The sequence below is a fragment of the Electrophorus electricus genome, chromosome 22 (genome assembly GCF_041902795.1).
Source record: "Electrophorus electricus isolate QZ-2024a chromosome 22, ASM4190279v1, whole genome shotgun sequence".
Lineage (NCBI taxonomy): Eukaryota > Metazoa > Chordata > Actinopteri > Gymnotiformes > Gymnotidae > Electrophorus > Electrophorus electricus.
The window spans coordinates 3677501-3690000 of NC_137518.1; the positions used below are offsets into that span (position 1 = coordinate 3677501).

Here is a 12500-nt window from a genome sequence, read left to right on the forward strand (position 1 = left end):
TTATTGTCACGGAGACGAAAGGTGGTCTCACATGGCCGCCGCCCACTTCTGCTCTGTGTTCAGGACCTCCGGCAGCTCCAGTTCCAGCAGAGGCCGTCTGCCTTCCGCCCGTGGTCCCCCCGGGTCCCCTCGGCCGAGAGAGCGCCGCCCAACTGTAAACAAGAGCGGTACGCATCTCCCACGCCTCGCTCGTGACGAACAGAGAGCCGTTCATCTTCCCGCCCGGCTCGTTTGTCTGTCTCCGTCACGTCTTTAATGTGCTCTGATCGTCTCATTTCCATCTGCAGATCCCTCCCCAAAGGCCACAACAGACCGCCCACCCCTGGTGAGGCTCCGCCCACCCCTGGTGAGGCTCCGCCCCCCTACACACAAAGACACGACACAGCCCCCGACGCACGGCTGGCCGAGCAGGGGCCATCTGGAGAAGGCCAGACGCAGACCGCAACCCACAGCCCTCAACCCCCGCATGACGAGTCCAGCTCAGACGGCGAGATCGAGGTGGACAACTGTGAGGAGGGTGAGTCGCATGAGGGAGGCACCATGGAGATGAAGAAGAAATCTGGCATTGGAAGACGGTTCAGATCGTCTGTGTATTTCAATCACTTCAGCATATTCGCACTCCTGTACATTTATTAAAATTCTAAGTTTGATGGATATGAGTGAATTATTTTAATATTTAAGCACGGAATTGTTATATGCAAAACTGATATTAATCATAACTAAAATTATAACCACGTAATTAATCAGCCTTAATTAATTTTGCCTGTGACCTAGTTATCTTGTGTTGAAAAGTTTACATAGCGTTGGTGTTTCTGCACCAGTACCCTAATTGGCCAGCAGGGGTCAGTAGGAACCGCTGCTGGTAAATTTCAGGAACGGCTAGTACACACGTAAACGTCAAACGTCAACGCTGGTGTATCGCAGTATATTTGTCATACTTGCGTTCCTCTCATAATCAACTCCCTTAACCCCCGTGCGTGTGCCGTTGCAGTGGTGCGTTCCCTGGGTGACGGGCCAGGGGCCCTGCCCGCGGCGCCCAGCCCAGCGGAGGTGAGCGAGGCCAGGCTGGCTGGCATGGCGGTGACCTGCTCGGAGCTGGAGGCCCTACGCCACACACTGTACAGTGACCTGAGCTCCAGGGAGGCCAGGGAGAGGTTCCTGCAGGAGATCATGCGCATGAGGGTGCGTCAGGAGGAGAAGCTCGCTACAGCCCTGCAGGCCAAAAGGAGCCTGGAGCAGGTAGAGTGACGCGCTCTGACCAGATGCTGCCCAGACACCGCCCAACTTGCTTTATCACAGTTATGAGGGCTCCAGTCTCGTCTGCAGAGGGTCTGCCCACGCCAACAGAAGACACACCGAACGCAAAACCGCCCCCCTCACATTTTTAAAGATCGTGACAAGCGGAATCGTTGAGCTGATGCTTTTATCCAAAGCGACTTAGAATTCTGAGTGAACACAACTTGAGTACCTGAAGTTTAAGGGTCTTTCTCTACCTGGTAGCTGTGAAGCTTGAATTCACAACCTTCTGAGTACTAGTCAAGCACTTTAACCACTGACGTATGCTTGTTCTATGGGTTATGATTGGACACCCCTGGCATAAATGTTTAAAACCCATCCTGTATGGGACACACTTCGCTCCACATGCATCATGGTCCGTGTAATTTAGTGTCTTACTTGTAATCTTAGTGCCTGTACTGTCCTCGGGTCGCACTAAACAGTCCACAGCTTTGCTCTGACTCGTCCAGCTCCAGCGCGCCCGCGCCTGGCATCCGGACTCCTCCTCCGCTCGATTTAGGTGCGTTGGAAACTGGGACAGAGCAAGAATGTGCACCGTCCTGGGCTCCCACCGGTCCGGACTCGAGGCTCGTCTGCGGGTCGAGTGACCATCCCTGTTTTTGCTTTTGCTCCAGGAGCTGGAGTTCGTGCGGGCGACCAAGAAGGGGCGTCTGCGCGAGGCGGTGGAGGCCAGGCGTGGCCTGCGCAAAGAGATGGAACGCCTGCGGGCGGAGTGCGAGCGGAAGGTTCGCGACGCTGGCGAGTCCAGCGGACGCCTCAGGCGGGAGCTGGAGCGCGAGCGGCAGCAGCGGGTGTGTGATAGGGCCTGTGAGGCAGGCCGCCTGAGGGCCTCATACTCCACCCAGGCAAGTCCCGACATCCTCTCCACCGGTCCCGCCCGTGCCATAGGTTGACTTTTGTCCAGGGTTAGACGCGTCATCGGTCGGGGTTCATTGTTGCTTTTAGATCAGTGTTATTATAATTGCTTGAGAATAAATATGTTATTATTGGGGTTTTTTGGGGGGTTTTTTGTATTTACATATTTTGTGATGTGACCTTTGCTCTCCCTGTGCGCTGTGCTTCAGATCGAGGAGCTTCAAGTGCAGCTCCAGCAGGCGGAGGTCGACCGGGAGCAGCTCCGAGAGGAGCTCCAGCGGGAGAGGGAGGCCCGGCAGAGTCTGGAGAGGGTGGTGCGTCGCCTCCAACAGGAGTTGCACCAGGGCAGCCCCAAAGCGGAGCGCGACGGGCGGGCCGAGGCCGAGGGCGGCTCGTAAGCGCCCCTCCCCCCCAGCCGCTTTCACGGACAGAACGAGCATGTGGAGAAGAAAGAACAACATTTACGGCAGCAGAATAGATAAACGATTCAAACAATTCTTAACGACATTACAAATACGTGCATATTACCTATTCGTCTGTGGGCAGTTACAGAGGCAAAAAGAATCATGCATGAACAGCACCGGCAGAGATGGGAGGGGGCGTGGCTTAGGCACACCACGCCCCTACCTTCACCATCCAAGCAGGGCAAGCAGAGTAGCTTTGCACGGATGCCCGCCAGCGCAGAGGAGACCACAATCCAGGAAGGCACAGCCAGCTGGGACCGACGCCCCGATAGTTAGCTAATCCCAGGAATCTATTTTGTTATAAGCTATTTAACATTTACAAAGATACTTGAAAATATATGGAAAACAAAACTGTTTTCCGAGAACGAGATGACCGTAGCAGAGAGCACCTGCTAGTGCCACTGACATGTAGACATGTAGGTATTACAAAGACAGAACATCCACAGGACGCGCTGTTTTCACTATATACCCTAATAATTACGGCGCTTCTATCTATGTTCAGTTTGGGTTTTTTTGTTGCATCCAAATAACCTGCATGTGCGGCATTGCCACATATGTCGCAGGCAGGATTTTTCATATTAACAAACATACAAATTTGTTTTGTTTTTTAAAATTTTATTTCCTTGCTTTTCTTGTTTAGTATACTTATAGTATTGGCTGTTATTATTGTGGACTTAAACCCATATTTTTCTCCCCTAATTTCAGTATCTTTTCCAAGTATTATTTTTTACTCGGTACATTTCCGTGCTTTGTTGAACTGAGTAGTGCTGTGTAGAGTTTCGGTGAGTGTGTTGGTGACTTTGCTGTTCACACATTCGCTCCAGAGGACTGAAGGCGCTTCATCGGATACCTGATCGTTGGCGTGAACACACGCACTTCTGTTTCAAAAGTCCATTTTTAAAGTCACTGGTTCTAGGGCTTCTTTAAGAAAAAAAAGTGTTTAAGAAAGAAACATTTCTACTTATATACAAAATATGAATATATATTTTTTTACTCTACCAAAAAAAAAAAAAAAAAAAAAAAAGATTGCACTTTGGGAAAAAAGAATCGTACTGTGCATTTTTCGCCCTCTGATGTTTTTCAAATCTCAGACAGTTTAAAAAGGTTTAAAAGAGCATTTTCATACATTTGTTACGTATGTAAATACCACTTATAGCACGATAGAGGATAATTATTGTAAATAAGATAGTTGTCAATATGTTGGCTTGCTTTACATGTTAATGTAGAATTATTGCTTTTGCTCTCAACCAATATATGCTGTACGTTTGAGACTTTGATAATGTTATTCTAAAACAAAAAAAGAAAGCAAAATCTCACATTTTCATCTAGAGGGCATTTAGCGTATAGAACTCGTGTAATATAATGTGGGGGGGGAGTTAGAGGATTATATTTCTGGTTAATTCCAGTTCATTGGGAACTCACTTTAATAATCTACCAAAGCAACTTTTACGATTTCTCAAGGGAAACCCCGAATGGATAACTGACGTTTTGTAAATAATATCTGATGCTTTTCTTCTACTTTTTTCTTAGTCCTCTTGTATCAAGACTGAAGCGGATTTGTTCAGTTTTACAGTATATTTTACCTTACATTACTTATTTATTCTGGGTGAATTTCTAGTTGCCCTTCTGTATACTGCGATCTGTTAGCTTGTCACTGTTGGTTTTTATAGCTCCGCCCCCTCCCCGTGTAAGGGTTCGAGGGCACGCGAGCTGGTACTGCGCCCGCGCTCCTGTCCTGGGTTTAGTTTTGATGTCGCTTCTTTTCCCGTCTCGTTTTCTTCTCTCTGCATATAATACCCATTAAACAAAAATACAATTACTCTGGTGTTGGTCTCCATTTTCACTTAATTACAGAAAAGTGTGTCACGATAGAAGCAGAGTATTATTTAAGTATTATTTAAGTGTTTGGTGATTAGGCTTTTTTTCCCCCCACACAGCTTTTGCTCGACCGGAACTCCAGCGCTCGCGCTTACCATGGTTACGGAGAATAAGATTACAGTCTGGAATATTGGGCAGAACCAGCACTGGACAGTGGTGTGGGGCGGGGGGACCGACTGTAGGGACTAACGTGTCAGACCGAATCCCGCGTGCACATTGGCCACCTTCACATTTGCGAGTGTGTCAAACACGCACCCTTGATGGCAGCACCCAAACTGTGGCCCGAAGCTCCATCTCACCCAGCGGAAGGAGAAGCGCTGTTGCGACGCCGAGATGGAGAACAGGTCAAATCGGTATCGTCTTGCCAGGACAACACAGAGTTTGTGGATTCCTTAGAAATGTTGCCTGTTTTTTAAATAATTGATTATTAGCCTTAACTACCAAACATAACTTTCTATAACAAGTAATATAGTATACTGGTGAATTTATAAATGAATACCGATTGGAGAACTTGTAACGCTCTTTAGGGAATTTAGTATAGTGCTGATAGTTGACCATGCAAATGATATAAAATGTTATCTAGTATCGTCAACATTTAAAATATTTACCTGCATAAATAAAGCAAAAATTGATCTTTCTTTTAAAAATAGTTGGCTACTGTTATAATGAGCTCTGAAGTGAGAAGCCAAGGTGCTGGTAATGGAAATAGGGACTCGGACCCATAGATTAGACTGGGCCGCACGTGTGACTCCCACGTGCTCGTTTCACATCTAAGACCGTCACAAACCGTTCAGGGGAATGTACAAACAACCATATACACTATGAGATCAATTACACCAGAACATCGACGAAAGACATCAATGGTGGAAAAAACAAAAACATAGGCCTAAGTGTAATATTAGTATCACCAGCACAGAGTTATTTTTACAGTATTGCATTACATTCGGCCACAGGCGAAACCTCTTCAATCGTTATCCAGGTTTATGTTTTTGCTGATATTGAACAGTAAATACACAAACACGACGGCGCAGAACAAAACAATGACCTCAACACTGGCACTGACATACGCTAACATCATTCATTACATTTACCAGATGCCTTTATCCAAATCAACTTAGAATTATGACTGAACACAACTTGAGTAATTGAGGGTTAAGGGGCCCAACAGTGGAAAGGCTTGAACTGGCAACCTTCTGTCAACCTTCAAGTCGAGTACGTTAACCACTGCCCATAGGACCCAGTATGCACCCAATGATCACACATTTCTGACATGAAGCGCAAAAAAACTGCGCAGCAACAATAAAGAAGCTTGCGAACTGACTTTTTATTTTACAAGCTCTGTTCGAGCAAACACAGCTTCCCACTCTGCCTGTCAGTGACCTATTAAATACAGGCACAACCCCACCCATCAGAGGTAACGGTGTAATCTGATTGAGAGGTCCATCCGTCAATCAGTGACATCTTTGCATCCAAAGACTACACATTTCTCATGTGAATCACATAAAACTGAGTAACACAATCTGGTGATGATCCAGGCACGCACCTGGATCACTGGCCTCAGATACCTCACGGTGGGCATCAGCAAGGTGACAGCGAAGAGACAGCGCTCACAGGAGCAAAACCCTTACAAGGACTAAACATACAACATAAAGTTAATACAATTAAATATGGAGGTATTACAGCCTGCAGAAACAAACAATTCTCGCTCTTTAGAGTAGTAGTATTTTTTGTAATTAGACCTCAGGGACCTTCATGCAACATCTCAGGGTTTTTTTTTTTTTTTAATTGACTATCTGCAGGTGGTTGAGGTCAACACAAACAGTCATGAGAACTTGAACGTTGGGGAAGTTCTTCAGCTTCTCCACAAGCTCAACGTTGATCTCCCGCAGAAGAACGTGAGGCAGCTGTTTCAGGGAGATTATATTTATTGCTCACAGGGAAACGTTCAAGATGCGGGGGCAGCTGGATGGGGGATCCTTCACGTTCTCACACAAGATCTCTACTTCAGGAGTTGTCGAGAAATACAACTTGCACGTTTGAGACAAGTCACAGACTAAAGGGTTGAGAAGGGTTGGTTGGTGTAAGTGTGATGATCACACACCTTCTTCTGGAAATCTCAGCTTCCTCCACAAGCTTAATGAAGTTTCATATGCTTTTGTTAAGTAATTAAATTGTTATCAGCAAGACGGCCGAAAGGGGAGACCACACATTTCGCCATGAGCAGAGGGCATTTGCCCATAATGCGGGGATGACTTTGCTAACTCTAATCTCTTGTGTCAACGTTTATACCTACTGCCTTCATAACTGCTACTAAAAAAAAGCTCTTTTAAGTCCACATTTTAGAGACCTCTTCTCAGTTTGACCTCATTTCACTTTTATGTTGTGTCTATTTCACAGGAGGCTGACAGAGCTGATAAGCAGGGATGTTTAGCATTCGAGGAGTTTTGTACCTTCTGTTAGATGATCTCGACATGGCAGAACCTCTGCTTAATAATGTTGGCCTACAGCCACCAAAAGGAACACGCGGACGTAGACGACTTTGTCCACTTCCTTGTCGACCCACGTGAAAACTCCCAAGAAGACACTCTACAAGGTTGAAACAATTACGATTATCTGTGTCACGGTACCCATAATTCTCTAGTGGATTGCTGTCTTGTCCACCACCCCCCACCCGACGTAAATGATCTGCTAATTAACGAGCCCTTAATGAGAACATTGCTCTACTGAAATCAGGTGTCTCTGTTCAATACTGCCAGATGATCGTGAGCCAGTTTGAGCCATGTCCTGAAAACCAAGCTCACATGGTCTTAGGAATGGAAGGTGTGATGTCGTCCCTGTCGACTGAATGGTTATACATCAGATACATCACCTGCTGAACTACTGTAACATTTTAGCAATATGATTGCGATTACATATGGAGCCCAGCGGGAGACATTTTTCACCCAGATCGCTATCAGGTGAACCAGGACGTGATGCATCGCCTCCTCGCACAACACACTCCTGGGGGTAGGCCGACTCCTGTCGCGGCCCCCTCCTCGCACAACACACTTTCTGCCGTCATCCGCTGTATCCTTAAATGAGAGGACGTGTTGCTTTTCATAAAAGCACGCTCCTTATACGTGTGTTCGACTATGGCAGAACTAGGCCTTCTAGAGAAACTGAGATCATTTAACTGGAAGTGACTTTTCATAATGCTTTTCATATGCAATTCATAATGTTTAGATAATCAGGTAATGTGTCACAGTGATGTTTTTCTGACTCTCGATTCACGACAGTTGCTCTCTCCTGAGGCACTTATAGGGAAGGCCCTTGTGAAGGTGAAATAAAAATATATAAACGTATCTAAATGTATATTGACAGCAACTGTGACTGAATATTCACATTATTAGACTCTATATTATTCTATAGTTGTACATATAGGTTGCTTTGCATTGTACAGTCAGTTATAAGACATAGTCCAACACACCTTCCAGCCAAAATCCGCACAAGGCACACTACACTACCCACAAGTCCCTAGTTGCTATTCTGGTTGCTGTTCTGGTTATTGGACTCATTGAATATGTTTGTTATCTGGATTATACCCTCGACTGTGTTTGGCTTACCCTTGTCATTATTAAGCTGTCTAATTCCGACAAACCTGACAGCACCATTTCGGTGCTTTGAAGTCAGTGGCATTGAATACATTCAAATACCATTTATGCAGACACTCATGAACACATTACAAACACAACACCCCTTTTTTAAAATCAGGTTATTCATGAAAGAGATTAATGAAAGACAACACAATTGTACTTTGAACAAGACCGGTTACTATCAGTCATATAAGGTCCTTTCAACTCCAGAATCCAAAATATCTAGCTTTCAAATATGCACCCAGCAACCAGCCCTCAGAAATTCTTTGATCTTTAACTGTGCACAGAGGTTATTAGGTGCGCCTACTGCAAAGGCGGGAGTATACATTCCTTTTTCAGAACAGAACTGGCTGAAGAATGAATGATAGCCTATAGTCACACCTATGCAGTAGGTAAACCTCACTGCACAGTTAAAGATAAAAGAATATCTGAGGGCTGGTTGCATATTTTGTGAGCTGGTTATTTTGGATTCTAGTGTCGAATGGACCTTTTGTAAGTACATAAAATCAAGTTTACCCTTGGCCTTCAGGGGAAGAAGCGACCTGTCGATATCGACCCAGTTGCAGACAATGGGAATGTCTGATGAAGACAGTTGGAGGAGGATCGTGTGAATTGAGAGGTGACTAGTGATGACAGGACCGCATAAACCTGACAGTTTTCATTTATAACAACCGGTTGAGAAAACTGGTTATCACCTGATTGTATCCGACTACTTCTTTAAATTATTTTGCGCTAAAAGGTTACATCGTGATATGTAAAATGAGGTAATGGCCTGAATTTCTCCCAGTGACAGTTTCAGAGGTCACGCTGGCTGTAGTCTTTTTTTGCCTCTGTCCTTCTATAATCTAATTGCTATATCACGTTCACCAAAGGGAGGGGGTTATGGGAAAACATTTAGGAAAATTACCATGCAAGAAAATAAAGCAACCAAAGGAATACACCATGTACCAGATATTCCATTTATTCCCACCGAGTATCTGTCCGAATTTCAGCAAAGGTGAAGGAGCATCATTCATTAACTGTTATTGCCCCAAGATGCTAGATATACAACTATTTTTTTCAAGTTTATCAAACATAAAAATACCCAGCAACCCACCCTCTAACCCTGTCTTCCTTCCCATTTTACCCTTTCGATTTCCATCGAAAGGATTTCTAATCCATCATGTCCCCGGTGCTCGGCAGGAGTATATAACTACAGTGTCTGGATAAACCTTTGGCCCAACTGCACATCAGTAAGTCCCCAAATGTGATGTAGGACTTCTGTATGTTCTGCGACTCTGCAGTCTATTTTTGTCCTGAGCACTGTGCGGTGGTCCTGTGTGTCCCGGAGCAGAGCTAGCGGAACGGCCACACGCAGAAGTGCTTTAGCTTCAGGCCGATGTCTTCTCCTTACTCTCATTCCCAGACTCCTTCACTGGCCCCCAGCTAATGCTCAACCACGGCTGATCCCACATTTGTTTTGCTTTTTAGCCCACTGGAATATATTTCAACCGTCGGACCTCGCAGTTTTATGCGGACTTTGCCTCTCGCTTTTCCGTTAGAAAACGAGTGAAAATGAGGTCTATTGTGCACGGCTCTGCACATCAAGCTTCCCGCAGCAATAATCAGAACTTGTTAATAAGTTCTTGTTAGTGTGTGCCTGATTGTTATTCATTGTTGCTGTTAGAGTTCATGTGTGTGCCTCTGTTCATCGTTTCACTGCCTGTGTTTGTGTTCACCGTTTGTGTTAGACGTGAGTGCTGATGTCGTCAATGTTTGTCAATAAACGTCTGTCTCTGTCGAGCGATCCTTGCCCTGCGGCACTTGGGCCATCACAGGAGAAGTAGAAATTATTGGCCTGGCATGTGATTTCATGAAGAAGCAGACAGGGCTGGTGAATGGTGGTGTGTCCAGGGTGAAGTTGGCACATCCAGCTAATTCATGCCTGATCTAATGCTCATTCATTATTAAAGACTGTGTGCTTTCCAAAGTCCTGAATGCTCATGTAACAGGTTTTAACCCCATGTGGGAGGGGACCTTGGTGTTCACTCTCCACATGCCTAAAATAGCGCGTCCTGGTCTGGGGTCATGACCCGATGGGCCGAGACCTCATTGGTCAAAGAGCAATAGCTTTTACTAGCACGATGCCAGGTGCATTAGTGTTAAAATAAATGTATGGAAGATACATTCTGCATGCTCCTGTATTTGTTGTATTACGGAATATCTCACATATAGAAGCCACCGGTTGAAGACTGGGATCACTTAGTAAAAAGCACTTACTATTCTGTGCAGGCTGGCGTCATGTCTGTTCGGAAGGTATTGAAGAGGCCTCCATTTTTGTTCATGTTCATGAGTGACATCACTGGAAACGTAGGTCTGCCCTCTTATGTCACTCGCTGTTCATTCAGTGGTTGAGACACCTCTGTTTTAATGATTAATGCACCAAGAGAGTTATCGGTAACAGCACAAATCACGCTGCGCATTGGAGGAGTTTGTTCAGAGAAACGCAAGGCTCAGGCGGCAAGAGGATGTGCTTTCAAAACACCTCCTGGAGGTCTCCTTTGACCTCCAAGCTTGGCTCTTCTACCGGAGGCCTGGGAGCTTGAGGGTGCTGCGTAGAATAATAGCTGTTCTCTACACTCCTCTGGATGCAGATCTCGGATGTTGTTCCTGGGATCTGCTAAATGTTGTTCCTGGGATCTGTTTGGCCACAGCCCCTAGTGCTGTGTATAATGCAATGTGTGTGTGTGTGTGTGTGTGTGTGTGTGTGCTTGTGGTGTACTTATTAAAGTAGGGAGTGATTTTAGGTGCAAAGTAGGTGTTCCAAATAAAGTAACCAGTGAGTCTATACCCCAGGTCCACTGTAGAAAGAATGTGTAGAAAAACAGTGTCTTAGACAAAAAACATCTTATATTGTCCATGAAAATATGGTACACTGGACATACTATATAAACTATATAAGATAAATGTGGATATAATTTGTGTTTGTTTGCTTTACATATAAAATATCAATGTAGCCATTTATGGCCTACAGTGGGTGAAGAAATCAATTAGCAATCCCACAAAGCTCGCTTAATGATGGGACCAAATGGCTCATGGACTGCTGTGTATTCATATTAACATGTGAATGAATTCATTAAGATCACAGTGTCTGTTTACATTTAAATAATCAGATAATACTGTGTGTCATCAGATGTTAGCAAGCAGGCGCATAATTAACATTCTTTGATAACCACAGCTTTTGTTCTGTAATGGAGTTTATACAACCACAATATTTGGTTAAAGTATGTTTATTATTTCGTTAATAACAGTGCGCAAGAACGCCTGCCTCCCTGTTGCTGTAAATGCGTTTTACGACACTGGGAAAATTACATTTTCAAATGATGCATTTAAATGGTAAATAAATGTTCCACTTATAGTATAATGTCTCACAGCATTGTCTGGTATTTACTCTTAAACATTTGATATCTTGAAAATATATATATTTTAAAATCTTTTAAATGTATAAATTCATCTCTGAACTGTGTAAATTCATCTCTGACCACACAAGCTAAAATGATCTGAATATTCTTTCTACTTCTGAGGTGCTTTTAGAAAAACATCTCACGCTAGCTGCACAATATTAGAACAAGAAGACTTTTCCTCATATAATCACTGCTGAAATACTGAACTTCATGTGATTCGTACTGAAATACTGAAATTAATGTGATCAGTACTGAAATACTGAAATTCATGTGATCCGTGCTGAAATACTGAAATTCATGTGATCCATGCTGAAATACTGAAATTAATGTGATCAGTACTGAAATACTGAAATTAATGTGATCCGTGCTGAAATACTCCCCTTGCTGTCATAAGATCTGATTAGAATCTCTTCATACACTAATCTGATTAATCTGAGTTTGTATGCCATATACACTAAAGTATTCACTCTTAATATTATTCTATGTTAAAAACTTTTAAACTTTTACAGGTTTAAAATACTAGTCCGTGAAGTGAGAGACTTGATCATTTACCTAAAAGTAAAAATGAAAATATGTATCACAACAGAAGCATCAGAAGAGACATTATATTATTTGAGGAGACGGGAATAGTCCAGTGAAGAAGGAGGCTACATTTAGGCCTTGTTTTTATCTGAGGTTTCCTGTTCTCTCTTTGTGTTGCTCATCCTGAGGCGCTGACTGAGTTCCTGGGTCAGAACCGAGCAGCACGACCTCTGTAGGGGACACACACAGAGCAGAGAATCACCCAAACTACTGCCGTTTGGAACTGATTCCCTACACCAGAGCTGGTAGATTCCTGAAGGTGGTGTGAATGGGAACCATTTAGCACTGGCTTGTGTTTTTATGATGTTAACTGTCTTTGCTGATTTTCACTCAGGTTGAACCATCTTTCC

The 12500-nt window shown here is 44.2% G+C and overlaps 2 protein-coding genes across 2 annotated transcripts in view; one reads left to right on the forward strand and one right to left on the reverse strand.

The window, feature by feature from the left end:
* Positions 1-4434, forward strand: part of skib (SKI proto-oncogene b) — a 27858-nt gene extending 23424 nt beyond the window's left edge. The window contains exons 3-7 of the mRNA XM_027003130.3: positions 64-167; positions 288-517; positions 992-1239; positions 1911-2141; positions 2361-4434. Coding sequence (XP_026858931.2) covers positions 64-167; positions 288-517; positions 992-1239; positions 1911-2141; positions 2361-2549 — 1002 coding nt within the window. The 3' untranslated portion in view covers positions 2550-4434. The remainder of the gene's footprint in view (positions 1-63; positions 168-287; positions 518-991; positions 1240-1910; positions 2142-2360) is intronic.
* A 6944-nt stretch (positions 4435-11378) lies between these two features.
* The window catches only part of grik6 (glutamate receptor, ionotropic, kainate 6), a 6989-nt gene continuing 5867 nt past the window's right edge, over positions 11379-12500 (reverse strand). The window contains exon 10 of the mRNA XM_027003018.3: positions 11379-12320. Within this exon, the coding sequence (XP_026858819.1) occupies positions 12222-12320 (99 nt within the window). The 3' untranslated portion in view covers positions 11379-12221. The remainder of the gene's footprint in view (positions 12321-12500) is intronic.